The sequence below is a fragment of the Parasteatoda tepidariorum genome, chromosome 2, assembly GCF_982258835.1.
Source record: "Parasteatoda tepidariorum strain Cologne lab strain chromosome 2, Ptep-v5.0, whole genome shotgun sequence".
Classification (NCBI taxonomy): Eukaryota; Metazoa; Arthropoda; class Arachnida; order Araneae; family Theridiidae; genus Parasteatoda; species Parasteatoda tepidariorum.
Window position 1 is genome coordinate 33,251,680 of NC_141756.1, and position 24,403 is coordinate 33,276,082.

General features: G+C 28.0%; 2 protein-coding genes across 4 annotated transcripts in view; one reads left to right on the forward strand and one right to left on the reverse strand.

Moving 5' to 3' along the window:
• LOC107453757 (ATP-dependent RNA helicase DDX18) overlaps positions 1-4,092 on the reverse strand; it is an 18,592-nt gene extending 14,500 nt beyond the window's left edge. The window contains exons 1-3 of one of the 3 annotated variants that reach the window (XM_016070694.4): positions 3,970-4,092; positions 3,319-3,492; positions 1,350-1,650 (exon numbers count right to left, since the gene is read on the reverse strand). In XM_016070694.4, the coding sequence (XP_015926180.2) occupies positions 1,350-1,650; positions 3,319-3,458 (441 nt within the window). In that variant the 5' untranslated portion in view covers positions 3,459-3,492; positions 3,970-4,092. Of the gene's footprint in view, positions 1-1,349; positions 1,651-3,318; positions 3,493-3,822 lie in introns of all 3 variants that reach the window. The other 2 variants (XM_016070696.4, XM_016070695.4) reach the window with 2 other exon arrangements.
• On the forward strand, positions 4,057-23,243 carry pit (probable ATP-dependent RNA helicase pitchoune). Its single transcript, XM_087157183.1, has 9 exons — positions 4,057-4,392; positions 5,024-5,177; positions 9,908-10,208; positions 11,483-11,597; positions 12,464-12,603; positions 16,486-16,647; positions 17,963-18,115; positions 19,621-19,791; positions 23,037-23,243. Exons 2-9 carry the CDS (start codon positions 5,038-5,040, stop codon positions 23,214-23,216), a joined length of 1,362 nt encoding a protein of 453 aa, XP_087013309.1. The 5' UTR covers positions 4,057-4,392; positions 5,024-5,037; the 3' UTR covers positions 23,217-23,243.
• The last annotated feature ends 1,160 nt before the right edge of the window (positions 23,244-24,403 follow it).

A 24,403-nucleotide genomic window follows, 5' to 3' on the forward strand; every position in this document is an offset into this window, starting at 1 on the left:
TTTTATCCAAACATAGATTTCAATCACATGATTTTAAGGTCTTTTTCTGTGGAATGAATCCCTTTTGAGTTGCGTCTTCTCCTTCATCAGGAAATTTACCCAGAGTCAGTTTAATAATTGGATCAGTAACATTTTTTCTATAAATAGGAACCCACCTCCAGCGTTTTCATTACAGAAAAAAAAATGGGAGAGAATTTCTTATCCTTTCTCAAAAACTGGGAGAGATTTCAAAAAGTTAAGTGAGATTTCTAAAAATTAAAAAAAACAGGAATGGACTTGGAAAAAAAATTTTCTTTAAATATAATACATTTTTAACATCTTATAATTTCTAAACCATTGAATATTTTTGCTGCATCATCATATGGAAAATGTTCTATGTCTACTTTTTCATTAGGTTGCTCAAATGCCCATCAGTCAATCTTGCAATATTTTGTTTTAATTCGGTTTTGGGTGCTAAATGACCTTGCAACAGATGCTGAACTATTCGGAATCACTAATTAAATTTGTAGCATTGTGCACACACTTTCCTATCCTCTACATATGCTAGCATAGGCTTTTCAATTATTTCTGTTATAGAATAGTGAAGTTCGTTGAAGTCATTTCCATGTTTATACTTCTTGTTAGGTCTTCCAGCATAGTTTTCACAGACTTCAACTTTTACAAATTGCCGACAGGGAGTTTGGTAATTCATTAACAGCTAAAAATAGAGTTAGCTTTAAACAACTTATTATAAACGACTCATTTTTTTTCTCAACACTTGTTGTAGCTGTTTTCATATCTTTTTCAAAATGGCGGGAGACGAAATTTTTTTCCAAAATTCGAGAGATTCGCGGGCGAACTTCTCGCGTTAATCATTTTTTAATGCGAGAAAAAAAAATATGTGAGATTCTCGTGCTGTAGTGAAAACACTGACCTCCCTATTTTGTCAGATCAATCAATGATGTTTGGTTATTAAAATTTTCCGAACAATTCAGGATTATATTCAAATCACCAAACATCATTTACTTTCACCAGATTTATACAAAAGTTAGCATAACCATAAAAAGTAACATAAGTTATATAAAGAGCTCCAATTTATTGTCGTTTTTCATTATCTTAAATAGTTTTTGGACTTCTCAATTATTAAATTATTTGAAGATTTACTGCTGTCTGAAAATATTCCCAGTATAAAAAGAGAACACTTTCTGAATGTATTTCTTTGAACCATTTTTCTAACCACTGTGTATTTAAGACTGCTGTGTTCATGAAAAAAAAAATATGTGACACAAAGATAATCCTTAATTAGTAAAAACTGTTATAAAAATCACAGAAAATGTCTTTGAAAAATAATCAATAAACTTTCTTCTTACCTGTAAATGATCTAACAGTCTTCCTGGTGTTGCTACTAATATATTAACACCAATAGTTAATCTTTTTGCTTCCATCTTTCTATTAGTACCACCAATGATGCATCCATATGAAAATGCATGATATTTTAAAAGTTCTTGTAAAACTAGATTTGTCTGTATAGATAATTCTCGAGTGGGTGATATAATCAATACTCCAGTACCATCATCTGGTGAAAACTTAACTTTGCACAAGAGTTCAACAGCAGGAATGAGAAAAGCTAGAGTTTTTCCGCTACCTGTTTTGGCAGCCACAACTGCATCACTAAAAAAAAAAAAAAACAAAGTTTATAATGAATGAAAAATAATTACCTTTTTCTTCTATTAGGTGATTGAAAAAGTTTGTGCCTTTTTTAAAAACAAATTAAATAAAACATCATTGAAAATGTACCATCATTTTCTAAATGTCTCAACATTTTATTGTTTTTCTCTAAAGAAAGTTGCAAGAAGGATTTTGATTCTTTCTAGAGAAGGAATTTCTCCTTTTTCAGTCATTCAAATTATTTTATCGAGAGCAGAATACATGAAAGTCTTAATTTGACAAGTTCGGGAAGCACTTAATAAATGTATGGTAAAAATTTGTTTGTTTACTAGAACAAATTTGGCTAATTTGTTTGGATTTGATTATTAAATTGTTCAGTAAGTCACATATAGTATTTCTTCTCATTTAATAGTTGATCACATTCTATTGCAGTCTCACCAAATACATATCAGTTTGCCTCTTTAGATACAATTCTGATCTGTCATATTATTTTTCACTTCAATCACACACACACATACAAAAAAATAACCCTTTAATTTTCAATATGTTGGACAAATTTTCATACAAAAGAAAATTAAGTAATGATAAAGAATGATCTGGACTATTAAAATTTTCCTTTCTAGTTCAATTCATAAAACTGTTTAAAATACATAGACTAAAAGCAATCAATGTGTAAGATTAATTTATAGTCACCCTTAAATTTACATGCACGTATATATATGTATACTGTTACAATTTCATTAAAGTAAATTAAACTGAACATATTTATTTAAGTTTTAATATCTTAATATCTAATGTCATTTGATGATAAATATTATTATATTTTACTACTAAATATTAAAATTTATAACCTTATTGACTATCCATTTTACTCTCTATTGAATATCTTACTCAATAAAGTAAAAAGAAAAACAGAACCATCTTGGATAAATTAAACTAATAAGTAATTATTTTTTAATGAAAATAAAAACACGTCAATACTTAAAATCAGTAAAAAGGAGTTAAGGAGGTATTAAATAAATCAAAGAAAATGACAAAAGACTGGATAAGCATTACACAAATGTGAAAATTGTTTTAAGTAACAGGCTTTCAAGGAATTATGAATAAGGAGGCGTAATTTTAAATAAGGAGGCTCAGTTGATGATTTAAAATATTAATTTGAAAACGAATCAAATACCTGACCATTACTATTAAATATACAAACTTTAGTTCTTGTCAGTAAGAAGAAAAGAAATTTAATTTTAACTATTTTCTTATTTCAAGAGGTTTCTTTCATTACTTGGAAACAAAGAAATTTCTTCTGGGTGGGCCAAATCCTGATAAAAATACAACACGAATTAAGTTATTTTATTTCGCGGACTATTACAATTTATTTCGCATGGTATCAATGTGAAACTATCATATATATTTTCTTTTAAAAATTATTACTAAAATTTTCCGAAATACTAGTTAATCATTATGTTTAAAATTTCATAAACTATAAAATAAGGAATATACATTTTAAGGAATGAAAAGTTTTACATATGCAGACTGATTGCCTTCAGGGGAAGTTATTTAAACTCATGTTATTTAAATTTAATTAAGAAATTTAACAACAACCACTGAGCTTGAAAATTTCATTTTTTTGACATGAACATGCTTCAGTATGTATTCAAGCTGAAAAATAATTACCTGCCATTCAATAATCTGTTAATAGACCTAGCTTGAATATCTGTCATGTTATGGAAACCCATATCTGTCACAGCATTCAGTGTTTCTTCGCTAACTTTGCCATTTAATTCAGTAAAAGGAATTTCACTTAATCTTTCCATGACAAATCTTACTTTTTCACAGTAATACTTAGTTCTGAAAAAGAACATAAACTGAAATAATCATATCTCACCAGTACTCAGAATATTGAGCTTAATATGTCTATTAATTTTATGTTAAAAGAGAAATATATTTCAATGTATTTTTGAATTTCAGAAACTAGGACAGTAATTTAACTTTTTATTTTAAGTAGAGAAGAAATACTTTAAAAAAGAAATATTAATAAATAAAAGATCAATTGATCTACTTTAAAATCAAATCATCCAGTGTAATTGGATTCATTAAAAGCTATATTAAGAAATGATATAATAACATTCCATGGTTTCTTATTTAATTTTAAATGAATTAATCAATTTGCAAACTCACAAACTTTTTACAGAAGTTTCCGATCTGAATTATTCTTTGGAATAAAGTTTTAGTTACAATTTCATTTAAAAGAGGCATTAAATTACATCCTTACATAAATTATATTAAATTACATAAATTTATTTAGTATGAAATTGACTGACTGACTTAAGTGAAATGGTAGCTATTTTCTATTCAGTTGAAATTTTCTCATCTCTAAATAAATGAAACACAGCATGTTGTTTTGATTCCCCCGAGGACACTGTAAACAAAACAAGTACTAAATCAAGGCTGCAGTTAAATTTATTTCTTTATTTATTTTAATAAAAATAGTTTAAAAGTTTGATATTCGAAATCGGAATTATTTTGATTAAAATTCAATAATTATTTTTCACTGATTCCTTGTTAAAAATGTCCTCAAATAAATTCTTAGTTTTCGATTTTAGTAAATTATCAAACTAACTGCAACCCATATTTCTTTGTTTATATTTACTTGAGATTTATGCGTGGTCGCAATGGTCATGTCAATACATTTCAAATGATTTTTGTCGTGTTTCAACTAAAAAATTAATTTTATGACTTGTTTTAAAAGTATGTGTATGATAATAATTCAGTTTTTGTAAATTATTTGTGATTTAGTACTGATATATATGTAAATCTGAATTGTGTCTTCATAACTTCATTCGATTTTCCTTGTCCGCTTGTGTTAATTATTCTCCATAATTACAAATTAAACGATAAATACATTTTCCCCTTCCCAAAAATGTCCTCTAATTATAAATATTTGAATTTTATAAGCGTTAATTCAATTAAAGTTCTTCCCCACAATTTCTTATCGTCGGAAACATTACTATGTTATTTACCTTAGTAACAGTTTCTATTTTCTTGAGATTTGTATTGCTAACACTATTTTTTATAAACTATAAAATTTATTTTATCAATTATTTTGCGTATTTATGATTCTTTTGAAGTGAAAGAAAGAATGTAATATTTCGCCTAATCTGACTATAGAAAGAAGATTAGATGGTAATGTTTATGTATTAAAATCTTAGATTTAGTAAATAATGTTTTACAAAAAATTTAAAACCTCTTTCATTAGTGGATTTCTAACTTTTATCGTGCTTAGATCATAAATTTTATTATGTTGACATTTTTCAACATGTGTTATATGAATATCATTATAATCTCACAATAATTAATATGTTCCTTTTGATTTATCTAGCTTAAAAATTTGCAATGGAGAATCTGAGTAACATTAGTTTTGATACTCTTCAACAAAATGTGTCTGAAAATACCCTTAAAGCAGTCACTGACATGGGATTTGAACAGATGACTGAGATTCAAGCGAGAACAATTCCTCAATTACTTGAGGGCAGGTATATAACATTTCAATGCCTAAAATCTTCCTACTTCATAGATTCACAAAATTATTTAGCATATATATTTTACTCTAGTGATCTAGTCATATAATAAAATTATTTGAAGCTTTCTTATAATATAGCCTCCTATAACTAATTCTCATGTAACTTCTTATTATATTTTTATTTTATGATCTAAATTGTAGATTAATGCATTAGCCGATATAGTTTCCAAAACTTTGAAGCAAAAATAAAGTATCTCCCTTATAATAAATAAATTTTAGATTTAATGATGAGTGTTTAACTGTATATATATATCTGCTATTTGCAATATATAACTAGTTAAGTTCCTTATAAAATAAAGATAATGATTTAATACATATAGAATAATGTTTACTCATTATTATTGGATGTGATAATTATTAATAACGAAGCAATGCTGGAAATTTACAGGTGAAACTGTACTGAGCCAAAAAGCTTATGTCATTCCTTATAATCATTGCAGATTCAATTTAGTGTTCATCTGCAAATCACAAATATCAAAAGCTAAAAATAAGTACATAAATAAAAAATACTTTTCCAGAATTAACTAAAAATGGTTGCCATTCTCTTTCCTAAAGTTCTAAGGTCGTGGATATTTTTCAGGATACTTGTTTATTACATTAAAATAAATGTTTCAATGCTAAAATTTTATGATAACATTAAAAAGAAAAGCTTTCACAATGCTTGATGTTTAATGCAAGCAAACTGTTCCGATATATGTGTGTGTGTGTGTAATAACTTAAATTTGTAGATAAGGTTTAATTTCAATATTATCAGAATTTCCAAACATTGATTAAACAAGATTTTAAAAAAGTTTGCCAAAGATCAACACAAAGATGCTTTTAAAATGTTTTGTACAGCTGTGATTGAATACCGTAATAACTAATTCTGATTTACATCAAAGCAACAAGTCGTTAGAATTATGGCTGCTGCACGAGAACAGCATGTTTGTCAAATAGAAGCAATGAATTCTTTTTTAATTGGTTTTTAATAGCAATATTTCTGGTGATGCAGTTTTTATAGTTTTTAATAAAATTTATGAATTAAAAACAGAAGTTATGCCTCACAGGATTATGATACTTTGACTAAAAGATTTATCCATAAACCAGCTTTGATTTTAGGACAAATCTCACAGGTGATTATTTATGGTTAGATTCTACTAATTTATTTATGAGAAACACCATTGTATTTTCAGCACCAATAATGCTTAGTTAGTTTTGGTAATGGGTGCTACTGGTATTGTTGATATTGGTCCAGTTTTAATAGGTACCAAATATTTTAATATGGATAAAAAGAATATTAGTATAGCTCGAATGCTGTGCAATTTTACTATAGAAACTGTAAGGAGGCTTTTTATAGCCACTTTAAAATGGACAAGAACAGGAGAAAATCTCTTAATTGTGGTAAATTTTGACTCTGATGAGTTTCCCTCAGGCAAGAGCATCATGCCTAAATAATACTAAAGACAGTTAATCCTTATTTTAATTTGATAAACTATTAAAAATGTGTTTTTAATAGCATGAAGTCGCAAGAAAGGGCAAAATATAAAATTTTAAAAATTGAGATTATTTTGGCTTAATTTATTGTTTTTGCACACTTCGTTCAGTGTTTGTTATCGTATTATAGTGTTGTTCAGTACTGATTTATTCATTTAATTTTTATTTTCATCCCATACAAAGAAGGGTTATTCAACTATTATGCTAATTAAAGATCAGTTGGAAATTAATAATTGTTAAAAAGTTGCTTTCAACAAGAAAATCTACTAATAAAAAAATTTTAAACTTAATATTTCTCTATCATAATATGACCATAAATAAAAATGATGTATTGTCAATCTTTTATTTTTAAAGTTAAATTATTAAATGTGCAGATTGCTGACAATGTGAGTTTATTGATTTAAATCAGATGATTTTTATTTAAAGGAACTATAAATATATATATAGCATTTTATAAAAGGTTGAACAAAGATTTTATTGATCTTCATTGTTTTAAATGTAGCTGCAGATATATTGCTGGGTTAAAAGATTTTAATTTGAAATACAGTCGAACCTGCCTATCTCGAATCTCGCGGGAACGGGGAAAAAATTTGAGATAGAGAGGTTTCGAGATATACAGGTAAGTTTAAAAAATGAAATTCGAGCAGCAATGTTTAATTAAAAGAAACTTTAAATCATTTATGTTGTAAAGAATTTAATTATGATTACATATTAATCACATCTAATAAAAGTTTTTAACAGTCATACGCACCTCATAGGTAGTCTTTTAATGATTTCTGACGTCGGATTTTCTTTGATTCGATAATTTTTCGAATGTTGGAGAGAGCAGCGAACCCCTCGTGTCCAACGTTTTCTTGACATTCAAGAAAGTTTGTTAAAAGTTCCACAGCTTTTTCAGCTTCCTTTACTGTCACTTTCGGTGCTTCTATATGCTCTTCGTCTATTTCATTTTCGTCTTCGGAAATGCATCTGACATTATCGACAATTTCCGAATCTGTCAAAGTTCCACATGTGGCCAAGGAGTCATCCACTTGCAAAAATTCTTCAAAGGAAATGTTCACTTTTAATCCAGATTTTATTGCATTCCAATCTTGTGAATTTATTTCGATCATTTCTTCATCAGGGATATAAGTTTCCTCAGCTTCCTTTTCGGAAATTTCAGTCTCTTCTTCAATAATCCCCATCTCTTCTTCACGCTCATTCTTAAACCCAGCTTTTTTAAAACCATTTTGAATGGTCTTCTGTGTTACATTTCTCCATGCGTGGTCTGTCATTCTGATAGAATCCAGTACATTTATCTTGGGAAGGGTACTTCCTTCATCAATTGCATCTACGAGTTTGCGGATCAACTGTTTTCTGTAGTTAACTTTAAAACTTCTGATTACTCCCTGATCCATAGGTTGAAGCTTTGAAGTGGTGTTTGCGGGAAAATACTTAACACAAACATTTTTCAGTTCAGGCAGATTGTTATGCGCACTACAGTTGTCTATAAAAAGAATAATTTTTCTTTTTTTTAATCGCATGGATTTGTCTAAGGACTTTAACCAATTTCCAAAGATTTCACTCGTCATCCAAGATTTTTTATTTGCCTTGTATGGAAAAGGGAAGGATTTTACTTTAGAAAAGCATCTAGGCTTTTCTGAGCGTCCGATCATGAGAGGAGGAAGTTTCTCTGTGCCTGCTTCATTTGCAGCTAAGAGCAATGTCAAACGAGCTTTACTTTGTTTTCCTCCCCTGCATGCTTCATCTTTAAACATAGCAGTTTTGTCTGGCAAACATTGATAAAACAGTCCTGTCTCGTCAGCATTGAAAATATTTTTTGGCTCATCGCCTTTCACTAAATCAGGAATGTTTTTAATCCAGTCTTCGCATACACTTTCCGGAACAGAGGCACTTTCACCACAAAGTTTTCGAAAAATAATACCGTGCCTATTTTTAAAACTTTCTAGCCATCCGTTACTGCCTTTAAAATTATCTTCATGGCCAAGCTCTTTAGCAAAATCCTCAGCTTTTTGTTGCATTATTTGTCCACTGATAGGAATACCGCTGCTCCTGCATTGTGTAAACCATTTTAAAACACATTCATCCACGTCCGGAAAAGTGCATTTTCGGCTTTTTTTCGCATTCTTGTTGCTGCTATGAAATTTTTGCTCCACAGCTTCTCGATTCTTAATAATTGTAGAAAGAGTGCTTGCTGGTAAACCGAACTTCACCGCAACTTCGTTTTTTTTTCATTAATGGATTTCCGTCCAAGAATGTTAAAATTTTCATTTTTTCTTCAATGGAGAGAACATTCAATTTACGTTTAGCCCCTGCCATACTTAATCAAAATTCAATTGAACAATGTTTTAAAAAAGACTGCGACGCTCAAACCAACGACCTCCTAAAAAAATTCTACTGATAAAATGAATTTCTCTTTGCGTTGTTCTTATCCATGTGTGGAAACTGATGCCTAGTGGTGACGCCTCCTCATCAATCAACTTTTCATTGTCCGAATACACTCAATTGGTTGAAGAGTGTGGAGATAGTAATCGGAAATTCCAAGAAACGACCCCCCAATCTGCTCATTCTTACTTCCCATGGGGCTAAGGAATTTTTCGGTTCTTCTAATGTAGCTTGTTTGAACAAGTTCTGCTGTCCAGGCATCGGTTACGATGATGTACATTCTCCTTCAAAATTCGAGAAACACAGGTTTTGAAAGAAATTTTTTCGAGATAAACTTGGAAAAATACATTAAAATTAAATCATTAATGTCGGGAAACTAAGAAATTTCGAGAAATACAGGTTTTCGAGATAAGCAGGTTCGAGATAAACAGGTTCAACTGTATTACAATAGTCTTTGAGAAATGAGAGCTCTCAAAATAAAATAGTAAAAAAATGTGAAGACAAATTGAAAATATTTATTGTGGCATCTCTAAACTAAAATTTCTACTCTGATATGATCTTCATATTTCAGTAATATATTTCATATCTTCATTATGTTTGCATATATTTATGTACTCATGTATGTTAATTTGAATATATGTGTTTTTTTAAAAAATATTCTCTATACTGTTAAAACTTCGCTTGCATTATAATAATCTTAGTTTTTTAACAGTTTAAATCAGTTTAAGACAGTATAAACTAGTTTTTGATGTTAAAAAGCTCAACCCAGTTTATAATGATATATTTTGCATGTTAAAATCTTAACTATTGATTTATCATTTATAGTGATGCTGTAGTGTCTGCAAAAACAGGCAGTGGCAAAACTCTAGCATTTCTTATTCCTGCAATTGAACTTTTAAAGAAGCTAGATTTTACTGAAAGCCAAGGAACTGGTATTTTAATTATATCTCCTACACGAGAACTTTCAATGCAAACATATGGAGTCCTTCAAGAATTGGTAAAATATCACTCTTTCACTCATGGACTTATCATGGGTGGAACAAGTAGGCAATCAGAGGCTCAAAAATTGTCCAAAGGAATGAATATTTTAGTTGCTACACCTGGTAGACTTCTTGATCATTTAAAAGTGAGTATTTTGATGCTTCATGGATCTTTCGATCTTCTAAAACTTCTTTAATCCCAAAACCTTGGTAAACTAGTTTCCCATTTCTTATTTCTCCCCCTTTTTTTGCCTGTATTTTGCTTTGTATATTTTGAGTAGTACTCTAACTGCATGTCCAAGTTAGTGAAGCTGTAACCAAGACTTAAAACAGGTTTTAAAAGTTCCAGGACCCCCTTAAAAATTATTTTCATATTTTGGAGAATTTTCAAAAAGCCTTTATTCGAAAGAGTAATTTTTACATTTATGAGCGAATTCTTTTCAGTTTTCTTTTTAAAACGTAATTAAAAAGCACTACATTTTTTATAATTAATTTTGACTGGGCCGGATCCTGGAATAGTTACAAAGATCTTCCACACCTTGAGTACTAGGCTTAGCCGGAACAAAAGTTTTCTTGACACCGAGTAACAAAGCGCCTGCATTTGTTTAATTATGTGTTACACCGTAAGATCATCGATTTGAAAGATAATTTACTAAATTCATTAAATTATTGGATGTCCATATCAAGACATATTTTTTCTTTTAAAGGTTTATAGTCTTAATTAAGATCCTATTAAATTAAATTGAACTGGTTTAAGTAGAAAAGATGGTCTAGTTAAATAACCTCTTTTGGGCCACCTGTATAAGTGGGATATACATTTGTTTAAAAGGTAGGTTACTTAATGCTGCGAATAAGTCACTAGAAATAAAGGCATTTCTTTTTCATTCATACTCACACATTATTGCCAGGCATAATCAAGCAATTTCATCTATACATCATAGTTCAAAAGAGCTACTCTTTTGGTTTAAGAATTGCAAAAGTTGTATGTTTACGCAGTAGCACAATTGGGCTTCAACATGATCTGAACCACGCTACACTGTAAGGGTCACTATAATCGTGTTTGCCCTAAATTAAAATGGGAACCTTTTTCAGGAACATTCTAAATTATTTTTTGCGTGCAATTTCAAATTTAATAAATTGAAACATTGTCTCATATTTCTTTCCATACTAGAAATCGATTTTCCTTTATCCATTATGGGAGAAAATTGCTGCCTTAAAACTTCAGAACAAATAAAAATGCTTGTTTGCTTTATTGAAAAATCTTCTGAAACCAACTAATGCTTGACATTTTTTTCTGATAATGTGAAATTCCATTTCTTGCTTTAGTGTTTTTGATTTAATGTTAAACTATTGTGTGCTCATTTTTTTTTTATTTATTTATTTATTATTATTATCATTTATTTATTTTTTTTTTTTTTAGAATACCAAACAATTTTTGTACAGAAATTTAAAATGTCTGATAATTGATGAAGCTGACAGAATCTTGGACATTGGATTTGAAGAGGATATGCGTAGAATAATTCAAACTCTTCCAAGTAAATCTTAGTGTTAAATTCTCTTTTGTCATTATAAATAAAGTACAGTAAAAGGCCATTGCAACAGCAAATTACAATCAATAATCATTGTTTATTTCAGTAGTAAGCTTGCGAGAGAAATGACAGTGCATAATAGATATTTAGTTAAAATCATGGCATTCTTTTAAAATGTGTAATTAAGTTTCTAAAAATAACAGAAACTTTTTTCTTTTGGTAGGAGAAAAATTGCTTTATTTCCCACATTTGTTTGCTTTATTGATATAATTGATTCTGACTGTCAGAAATAAATAAAATTGTATGCCTTTTTCTCTGTATATTGTTGCAATAGCAGAAGAGTTGTGTTTAAATTGTTATAAATAAACCATTTTTGTGTCTTTAATGTTAGATGTTTTAACAACGGAACTGGTGGTAATTCCGTACTCCTTCTAATATGCCATACTCAATTTAGCCTTTTTTTGTAGTTTATTTTTGAATTTATTTATTTTACATTTTGAAAATGCATTTTTCGCTTCATTGCATTTTTCTAAAAAGTCCCAATAAGCTCATAAAATTTTCTTGATCAATTAATTTTGTTGTTTCTTTTACGTGTCTAGTTACTTGGATGTACAAAAAAAAAAAAAAAAAGATTCATTAAGTTAAGTACATTTTATTAGTAATTTTTATTAAACTGGAAGCATATTTTATTTCTTTATTTCATATTCAGAATATTGTTAAAAGTCTTGTTACAAAACTGGAGTCTTAACAGTTGTATTTGATGTATTATTTTTGCCATTTTTGAATAATTATTCCTGTTTCTTTATAATGTTTCAAAGATGTGTGTAATGGTTTTCCTTTAAATAATAAAATTTTTTTTCTCTTTTACCTAGAAAAGAGACAAACACTCCTTTTTAGTGCTACCCTCACGAAGAAAACTAATGATTTGATTAATGTAGCTTTGAAAAAAGATCCTCTTTATATTGGGGTTGATGAAGTAGAAGAGAAAGCAACTGTTGAAGGCTTAAAACAGGTAAACAAGTAGATGTATTATATATAGTAAAACTTCTGTTAACGACCACCTTTGTACAATTATAACCTCCCGAAAATGACCTTATGTTTATTATACTGACATATAGGCAGTGTTTTCACTGCAGAGCGAGAACGCGAGAATCTCGCATATTTTTTTATATTCTCGCATTAAAAAATGATTACCGCGAGAAATTCGCGCATTCTATAAACCAATTTCAAAATTCGCGAATTTCTCGCATTTTGAAAAAAATTTCTCATTTGCACCATTTAGAATAAAATCCGTTTCACTTTTCTTCCTGGTTCTTTTATTATTTTCAACATCTGCCCCATTATCTAGCTTCCCTATTTACCAGTATTGTTCAGAACCTTTAAGAACAACAGAACACCATCCTTCGGAACCACGGAACCTCTTTCAGAACGCATTTCTCTGCAACCACGTGTTTACCGTAGGTAAGGTTTCTTCATGTAAGATGTTCAAACTTTTTGCTCGTTAATGTAAGATGGACAAATACCTTGTAAAGCCAATATCTTCTACTCCGAAACGGACAAATGAAAATGAAACAAATGTGGGTAGAAACGATCAAAACGAAACAAATACGCATTTGAGCAACCTAATGAGAATAGCTGATGAAAAAGTAGATGTAGAACATTTTCCATATGATGATGCTGCAAAAATATTCAATGCTTTAAAAATTAGAAGATGTTAAAAATGCATTATTATTAAAGAAATGATTTATTTTTTTTAAGTCTCTTGTTTTTTTTTTTTTTTTTTTTTTTTTTTGAAATCTCACTTAACTTTTCGAAATCTCACCCTGTTTTTGAGAAAGGGTGAGAAATTCTCACCCATTTTTTTTCTGAGATGAAAACACTGTATAGGTTTCATGGAATAGGTTCCATGGTATTCCATAGGTTTTATGGAAAACCTTTGAAAGAAAATTTCTGAACAACATTGACTTATTGCTAGTGTAAATTTTTTATCATGGTGTGTCTTAGTCAATTTTTTCAAATTCTTCATCTACAATACTTATCTACAATAATTTTAACTGATCACTACTATACATATAGATAAGTCAATCACAGTTATGACAGTTCAATGCACATAATTTGCGGTTATTATGGGTTGTCTGCAAAAATCACTGGGAATCTTGTTCTAACTTTCACAATGAGGGCTAATTTTTGATATGTCATTGGTCAGGTTTCAACTAATAGCCATTTATAAAAATTGCCTGCACTTGCAAGCAAAAAATAATGTGTACTTTCCCCTGACCAGTGTTGGTTAAGCGATTTCATTTTTTTCCCTTCATGTTTTAAATATTAGAAGAATGGATAACTTTAATAGAATTCTGATTAATGAATAAGCGAAAATTACATTTAAATATTAAAAAAAAGTTATTTATAGTAAAAAAAAAATATTATATGCTCATGAAAATTAGCTTCACTATATGGCTGTCCAAAATAGCAAATCGATGCCATTTTTTAAAAAGTGATCGTTGTAATAATGATAAAAAAATAGTAGGTAAGTTAACTATTTATTTGAGTCATCTTGTTTGTAATTATTGATTTTTTTTTTTCTTTTGCATTATTGTTTGATGCTGTTTGTAATTCTTTAACAAAAGAATTTTAAGAAATTCACATATAACTCCAAATAGCAGTGGCCTCTTAATACCTGTCACATAGGCACAGTCCTATTAGGAACTGTTTTTCGGAAGTTTTATTGCATGATGGCTGCTCTTAAATGCTTCAAATTATTAATCAGTAAGTAAGTCGAATATCAAAAGTATTAGCCAAATTTCAAAATTCTTAACCGGGAGCAAATCTTAAAAGAATTTTATGATTGATTTTTTCCCCATGGAAAACTTCAGATTAAAATACAAATTTACAACAAATTGAATTATTTTATAAAATGCAAATTCAAATCAAGAGTCATTTTGTAGTGGGGGAGGAATAAATGAGCAATGAATGGGTGAGGGGATGAAAATATTAATGCTTTATCATTAGACTCGAGCAGTAATATTAGTATAAGGATAAGCATAAAGCATGTTATTGCATATGTTATCACAGGAAAACATATTTTCTGTAAGAACAGTTAGATGACAATATGCATCTTGCTACCACTAAATTTTTTTTAACACAAACAGTAGGGCAAAATTTTGTCACATTGGGATCAGCAGCTAATGTAGTGATCAGTATTTTACAGTAGTTTGCCTCATGCTTACATAATCTTTTTTGTTGCTTACATTATCTGAACTAATTGGATCTGTGTGGGTGCTGCTACTCTTCAGTCTTAGGAACTTAAATCAGTCTTGAGAAAAAAATGTCACCAAATTTATGATTTTTTCACATTTGGTGAGGTGCCGAATGCTTAGCACAGGGCCTACTATATATGTATATATTCACAAGGTGGCCACCCACCTGGAAAACCTGGAATTATCAGGGAATTTTTTGTATACTGGAGAAAACCTGGAAATATCAGGGAAATTTAGATAAAAGCCTGGAATTTTAAAGAAAAGCTGGAAATTTTTTCTTTGGTAATTTTTTTAATTTTACTAATTTTCTTAATTTAAATTATTTCGTCCATTATCCCACTTTTTTTAAACGGAAATGTATCACCAAACAGTTTAAATATCATCAACTTTGCTTGCATCATGCTTGATACTTTGCTTGCATCAAAATTTGCTCCATTACAGTGTTAAACTGGAATGCCACATAAAATTCTCCCATGGTTGCTAAACGATTGTAGAAACCTTTGACCGCTATGAGACTGTGCAATTTAGATAAGATTCTGGTGGAGGTGGAAAAAGGGATTAGGATATTAGCTTCTGTTTTTAAATTCTGTCCTTGGGCTGAATCCATTTATGGCTCAAGTTTGTTCTGATGCTTTGGTGGTAATTCTTTTTTTCTATTTTGACAAAATGTTTTTATATTTTTAACTTCATAAAATTCTCCAAAAATTAGTTGGTTATAATTTAATTATAGTAGATTTTGTATTGCACTCTTTTTCTGAAAGCTTTTCTACTCCCATTCAAAGAAATCTGTGAATTATTTTTTCTCAGCAAACCAACCAATCGCACATTTTTTTACAATAGCTAACAGCAATGTTTGTCGACAAATCGTTACAATTGTTGCATTAATGCTGATTTTTTTTAATTTCATTTGAACCTTTTATAACATATTTTAATTTTTAAAAAAAGTTTTTATTAATTTTACTCCTTTGTTGGTCAATATATGATTTTTGATTCAAAATTTTGTATCAAAACATTAAAAAATAAATAATAAATCTTGCCAAAATAAATTATTTTTTTTCAAGATGATATGTTTAAAAAATAACATTTTGAATAAAATATTTCATAATATAGACACTTTTCTTGTACACATCCTACACTTTATACGAAAAAAGAAATAAAAACGTGGAAATTTTAAGATTTTTATCTGGAAAACCTGGAAAAATCAGGGAAATTTGAAATCTGATTTGAGTGGCCACCCTGATTCATGTTATGGAAAGGAGCTATTAATCTGTGAAAGGGAAAAAGATAATAAATAATGATAAAGTGTATTATGCTAATTGAATTATATTTTTATTTTGTATATTTTCTTTGATACAAAATTCAACCTTTTAAACTAATTGAACAGTTCCTAATATAACTGTTTGCTTTTAATTACCTATGTCTTTTTTTTTCTTCTTAAATTGCTGTTTAGCTTTTTCATAAAATGTCTGCTATGTGCTATATAATCCTTAGCTTTTGTAACCCCAATAGCACTTTTAAGAGCCCCCTTTTTTATATTTGATCCACCCTAAAAGTAGGGAATATATTCAGAGAATTGTTTTATTCATTTGCATTTGGTTATAATATATAATGTATATATTTTATTTTTTGATGATTAGGGCTATGTAGTTTGTTCATCAGCTGAAAGGTTTCTTCTACTTTTTACATTTTTAAAGAAGAATAGAAATAAGAAGATGATGGTGTTCTTCAGCTCTTGTTTATCTGTCAAATTCCACAATGAACTGTTCAATTACATAGATTTACCTACAGTTTGCATTCACGTGAGTAAAAACTGTCATATTACATTTGTTTAGGTTTGGAAATGTAAAATAAGTTTAGAAGCTTTGATGTCTTGAAGCAGAATCAAAAGACCGAATTTTTTTAATGGTTTTATATTTTTATTTATTATTATTTATTTATTTATTTATTTTGTAGCTTTTGAATGTTTGACTAAGGTATTATTAAATGTATTTTTTTATTGTTATTTTACAAATCTACGCAAAATATGAACATCTTCATTATGTATGTTTTATATGTTGTGACGTTTTTCTGTATAGAAAATTCCCCAAGGATTCTAAGAACACTAAGCACAGCAAATTATTTTTTTCTTTTAACTGTAACTTAGTTATTTTAAAAAGTTATTAACTTTACTGGACTAAAAAATGGGTTTTAATAACAAACCAAGATTCATTGGGTATCTAAACTGTCATGAGATGCTTAAAAAGAGTTTTTATTGTTTTTAAAGTCTTTACTGATAGTCTACCAATCTAACCTTTAGTAATAGAAGTAATCTAATCAATGAAGCTGGTGTTTAAAAACAGAATTATGAAATTACCAGAAATTATTAATTAATAGAAAATCCAGTTCCAGAAGTTTAAATTTATACAGATGTTTATGTACATTCTTTCTTTTATGTTTTTGTATATTATAGTAATCAAAAAGCATATTTTTTTCCCCCTTTTAAAGTATATAGTGTATTTAACATGTTATTTTTGTTTTGCTTAGCTAAAAGTAGACAATTAATATTATATTGAGATGAGAAATACTACTTTTTTTAACATTTGAATTGTTTTCAGTAATCTGATTTTTATTTTTTAACTTTGCCACTTTTTCCAGAAAAATGTCAATTTAAGTGTTTTTCAAAAATTTATCTGAGTTTCTAATATAATAATTATATTACACAAATATTTCTGTTCTTTTTTTCTTTATAATCGATAGATTTTTATAGGAGTAAGGAAGTGATGTGGCATAGTTTTAACTTGAAAAGTACATGTCATATAAATTTTTTTTCCCTTCACTATCAATTATTTTTCATGTGTCAAATTACAAATATTCCTTCATTATTTTATCCAGAAATTTTTATAGTTTTCATTTTACTGTTCTAAGAGTTCTGAACTGAAGCAAAAAGCACTATTTTAATCTGTATCAGTATCTCTTTGGTTAAGTATATTATATAACAGTTCAAAAAATAAACTACTGTTAATTGTAAGGGAAAATCAGTCAAAGTTGATCGAAATTTTTACATACCTGCCAAGTCTCTCTCTTTTTTTTCTTACTTTTTTTTACGAAGCATAATCCTTTTTTACTTATTTATAGGGAAAACAGAAGCAAAGCAAAAGAACATCAACTTTCTTCAACTTTTGTAAAGCAAAATCTGGTATTCTGCTATGTACCGATGTTGCGGCCAGGGGCTTAGACATACCTGAAGTTGACTGGATTGTGCAATATGATCCACCATCAGATCCAAAGGTAAAGATCAATCAATAGAAGTGTTTTCTTTAAATTGTTTTTTTTATTTTTAGGGTGGCCCATTGTCCCTGTTTTTTAGAAGAGATAAATCACCCATTTTGCAGAAATGTTGCCATCTTAACTTCTCCCCTTAAAACAAGATCTATTGGAAATACCCTTTAATTTAATCTAAATGCTGTAAATGTCCATTCTTCCATAGAATCTTTTTCATATAATTTTATTTTCTCTCTTTTTTTCTTTTCATTTGGAGCATTGATAAATAAAAACAGTGAAGATTGTTTTTATTTGCATGTATAATTAGCCCTCATGTCATGCTATGCTACCCATATAGTTACCACTAAAAATTACTTTACAACTGGTAATGTACTGAAGTATTTTCAGAGGAAATACTTCACTTATTAACGAATACGTTTTTTTTTTAAATATTTTATATTCAAGTGAATTTTATAATTTTGTTAAAATAATTATTTGTTTCAATAATTTTATAAAATTAATAAGGCTTAATATATATTATAGGATTTTTTTATTGATGGCTGAATGTGTCATACAGTACATTATATTTCACTTAATTATTATTCATTAAATATGATAGTTAGCATTAAATTTAAATTTAGTGAAAGCTTCTATACACTTTTTAGTTGGGGAAAAATTGGATTAATTCCTCTTTAGCATTTCTATTAACACAATTTTATTTATTATTATTTTATTTTTTTTTCGATCATGCTTACTTGCCTTAAATTAAATTGACAAAGAAATTTAAGTTTTATCTGCTTGTTGGGGTATTTAAAAAAATATTTTATTATTTATGATCTCAATGTCTTTAACGACTGCCTCAAAACAAATGCAAACCTTTTCCGAAGATTTTCATTCGAGTAAACCTCTAAAAAATTTCTTTCTGCACAATGATATCATTGCTAGGGTGAATTTTGTCTCACAATTTTTCACAGTCGAATATTTTAACTTTTTTTTTTCATTTAAATTTAGAAATGTTAATTTTTTCTTTTTGTAAATATTGGGGAAACTTTTTAAGAAACATTCTAAAACTGGTAAATGACAAAGGTGCATAATCATAATGTTGGAGCTATTAACCTTTAGACGTATAGAAGATTTTACAATCTTGTTCTTAGCACGATGCAAAATGTTGCTTAGTTTCTTTCAAAAATGCACCACGGCAACAGAAGCAGGTTCATCCCAATTTTTGATATAACAGTCTGTTTATCTTTAGAGGCAGACTCAAAATTACAATGTTAGAGAGTTGAATATTAAAAACTGCTTTTCCATTAACTGCTTTATAAATTGACTGTTAGCAGGTGATAAATTAAAATAGTTGTTTAAACTGCACGTTTTGTTCATGGTAATGCAATGCATTTAAAAATTACATTTTTATATAAATTTACAATGACTCAATACATGTTTATTTTCAGGCTGTATAAGCTTATTTAATATGCTTTTTGATGTTTATATGTATTTTTACTCTAAAATTCTTTTTTTCTCCCAAAATATAGGAATATATTCACAGAGTTGGTAGAACTGCTAGAGGTGAAAATAAAAACGGACACGCTATACTCATACTTAGACCAGAGGAATTAGGTTTTCTGAAGTATTTGAAACATGCAAGAGTTCCAATTCAAGAGTATGATTTCTCAAAATCAAAAATTGCAAATGTTCAGAATCAGGTATTAATTTTCGATCTCAAGTAGTTCTGAAAAACTATCATTTTAATTGTATTTTTGTAACTCATCATAATCTGTTAATAACATAAATCTGCTTTTATATTTATGTATAAACTAAAGTTTTAACCAACTTTTAACTAATTTGTTACCTAATTTAATAATAATATATATACCTATATAAATAAAATATACTCATATAAGCTTATGTTAATAAGCTATGCTAATTCATTCTAACATACTTTATTCAAATTTTTTTTATATATATATATACACACAGTTTGACCTGTTTATCTCGAATCTCGTGTGAAGGGCTAAAAATTTGAGATAAAGAGGTTTCGAGTTATACAGGTACTTTAAAAAAAGTTAATTTAATTAAGAAATTTGATTAAAAGTGCTTTAATTGTTTTTAGTTGAAAAATACAGGCATTTCTGTATATTAAGTATACTACATATATCTATTTACATTAAAAAAAAAAAAAAAAATCATACTTTTAACCATGAAAATAATAATTTTAAAGGTTTTTGATGTCTAACATTCTTTGTTTGTTTTATTGTTTTGGCATTTGTGCTCGCTTAATTAGAAAATTAAAAAACAGAGATTTTGAAGGGGAAAGAATTTCGAGAAAGACATAGAATATACATTGATTTTAAATAGTAAATAAATGTAAAGAATTACATCGAATGAATAGACATCGTGATTCCCATTAAACTGATTCTTGATTTACGAATCGGAATTCATATAAAGTGTTCTACGAATTGCGGTTTAACTGAAAGTGATTTATGAATCTCATATTAAATATTACTTTGAAGTGATTTGCAAATTACTCATCAGAATTTATATTAAGGTATTTTATGAATCACACATGATTTTCAACAAGTGATTTTCACTAATCTTGATTTCAATTAAAGTTATTTCTGAATCATAACGTGATACGTATTTAAGTAAGTTCAGAATCATGCCTCACAATTCTCATTCTATTAGTTTACAAATCACTCATTGCGATTCACAAAAGAGAGATTTAAGAATTACCACCCACAATTCTCATCAAAATGATTTAAGAATCACGCATAACTGTTCTATATTAAGCACCTTTCGAGTCACAAATTGCAATTTGCATCATAACGATCACTATTCACATGAAAACAGTTAGCTAATCATGCAACAGAATTCAAATTTAAGTATCTCACATTGTGATTTATGTGTTATTAGTTCGTGCGTTTTGTATAATTTGCTATTCATATTATTCTGATTTAAGAAACATGCACCGCAATTCAATTACAAATCACACATTGTGATACATGTTTTACGCAGTCTTCGAGACTTACTTCACCTTTCTTATAATTTTGATTTACATATAGTACATCTAGATTTGTATAAATGCAATTTAAAAATTAATCTTGGTGAAAATTACACGTATTCACAAAATTTTAAAAATCACGCTTCACATTCCTTGGATATATTTTACAGAAAATAAAGTTCAGTAAGTCTTAGTTATCTGTGAAATATTGCTCTACAATAGATTTTATTATGTTCAAAATACATTACTGATATTCTGAAATAACAAATTCGAAAATTTGATATTAAGATTGAAACAGATTTTGATAATTTATCCTAGATTATCCTAGATTTTGATAATTTATCTAATTATATACATTTCCTGTAACCTAAAATTTGATCTAACATATTAAAAAAGTATTTATATTTTAATAACCGTGCTATTACACAAACTTCATTTATTATTTACTATGCTCGTTTAATGTAATCTGCATTAAACATTCATTCAGTTTCATTGATTCTAATTCACTTCATTAAATTTCTTATGAAGTTTCACTGATGCTAGTTTTAAATGTTGGCTAGTATCCTATGTCAATTGGAATTTTTCAAAGTGATTTGAAACAGCAATGTAACTATCAACCATTTGTATTATTAGCTGATAAACTTAATAAATAATTTTTTTTGTCAAATAAGCATTGTGATTTAAAAATATATAATTTCTACTTCTTCGTAATTGTAGTATCTGGTTGACATGTACTTTAGCATATAACAGTATTATCAAATAAATCCTTGAAAGTCATTGAAAAGTCCTTGAATTTTTTTTTTAAAAATTGAATGGGAACCCTGTTCTTTTTCATTTATAAAAATTTGATTTATGAAAAACTTGCTTAAATGCTTTGTATAGTTAAACTTACAGTGTTTGCGCTGAACTCTAGTTAACTTCAGTACCAGAGACAACTAATGAAAAAAAAAAAAAATAATATCAGATAGCATTCATGCCTTTTTATATTTTGAATGAAAAACGAGATTCCATTATTTAACATCAATGGTCACATTCTTTCTTTTTTTTACCTTCATAATATTGTGTTTAAAAATTAGGATTTTAAAACCATTGTGAGCAATAATTCCCAAAATTTAAATTTATGTATCAGATGTTTCCAAAACTTCTAAATCAAATTTAAGATTTGTGCTCTGTAATTGTAGTATCATTTTCAAAAAAGAGAATTTTTAAAACCATGTGAAAAGCCTTAAGAGTAGCTGCATATAAGAACCATCAAAACTTTGAATTTTATTGGAACTAGCTTAAATTGAATGCATCTCGAAGTGATCCTGCCAAATTTAAAATTCCTTATTAAAAGTATAAGAATTTTGAAAGTTATCGACTTGCAATGAAATTACCACTTTTATTTCAGCTAAATATAAGTTAAATGAGGTAACAAAGCAAAGATTCCACACTGAATTAATAATTCTTTGACTTTGGAAATAAATATTAAAGGCAGTCTTTATGAACCACCATGTATTTTATTTCTTTATATTTAAATAAATTTCTTGGAAATTTCACATTTTGTTGTCTTTAAATATAAATCAAAATGTATGTCTAAGAAACTAAAATATTTAATAATAGTTATATTTGCTATAAAAGTATTTATCTGTTAGTTGGATATCAAACGAAAATCCCAGCACCAGAGTAGACACCAAATTTTTTTTTACAGTATTAGGACTTATTGAAATTATAAATATGGCTGACTCTATATGTTTACAATTTCATACTTACTGCATGAATTGATTGTAAATATTTGTTTAATTTTACAGTTGTTAATAAAATATGAAGAAAATAAGTATATTTAAAAAGTAGCTGGAGTTAAAATGTTTTAAAAACATATTGTATTGCTAATATTGATAACAAATTTTAGAGATTTAGAAATACGCACAAAATAATTTTGTAATGTTATTTTGCTTCTGTATTTTTCAGCTGGAGAAACTTATTACAAAGAATTACTTTCTTCAAATGGCTGCAAGAGATGCTTACAAAAGCTATGTTTTAGCTTATAAATCTCATCATATGAAAACTGTTTATGATGTGACAAATCTAGATCTAGCTGCTGTTGCGAAATCATTTGGACTCACTGTACCTCCTTTTGTTAAAACTTAAAGTTTTAAATAAATTATATTGTTTTTATTTAACAACATTTCACTTAGTGCAAGCAATAGTACTAATTGCTGGTATCTACTAAGTATCTTGTAGCTCAGTTACAAAAATTCCCGTGTGGGCGCAAACCCTTATGTGTTAATCAGCAATACATGTTGGTTTATAGTTCAAAAACTTTAAAAATATGTAAAAATTAATATAAAATTAATACATTTATTGGAGAAAGATCCACAGGTTAATTTAAAGGGAGTAAAATTTGAAATAGATGAGTGAATTTCATGAAGGAAATTGCAATTGAAAATTACTCTTATTTTCTAACAGAGATTGATTATATAATAACTAACGGGTAACTGATTAAAGATTCTTGAATTACTGCTTCAGTATTAAGTCAAGAAAATTACTTCACACATTATTTACAGTTTTTTCAGACATTTTTATGCTTTAATTAGACTAAGGTTTCTAAAAAGATATTATTAATAAAATATATAGATTTTTTTTCCTCATTGCCTTAATGTTTTTGTTTACACTATGCATTGTATACGAACTAACACAAGCATTGCTGAGGAAAAAGGCAGACCTTTACAAAAATAAAGAAAGAGTTAACTGCTCAAAATTAAAAACAAAAAAAAGCTTGTTTTCTTTAGATATTTTTTTTAAAGCTACAAAAACTATTCACAAACAGCTGTATTTCATAACAGTGTTAGATTAGTAGCAATGAATGTCCTGAATTCCAGAGCTGATTGTGCTCCGAAAAAGTCCGGATTTTTTGCTAATCGCTATTTGGAGGTTTCTGGAAATCCAAGGTCCAGGAGTTTCAAGAAATCGATTACATTTATGTTTAAAAATTCTTGTACGTTTATTTAGAATTATTAGAATTAGAATTTATACTTGATATATTTTTCATTTGCAAATATTTTTTGTGGAAGAATAATAAACGTGATTAAAGATAAAAGTAAACTTATACATAATTATTGATTTAAATTATGCTACATATAATTTATTTAGAATTTCATGTTTTGATTTGATGCCTTAAATTTATAAAGACATAAATTTTTTTGAAATGCGTCATTAATGATTTTTCTTAAGAAATTTTCAGGATTTATGAGTAGGGCTCACAATCACCCCTGGAATTCGGAATACTTAAAAGAGGTTTCATTGTAATCTCGCAACTCATATATTAATTCAATGAT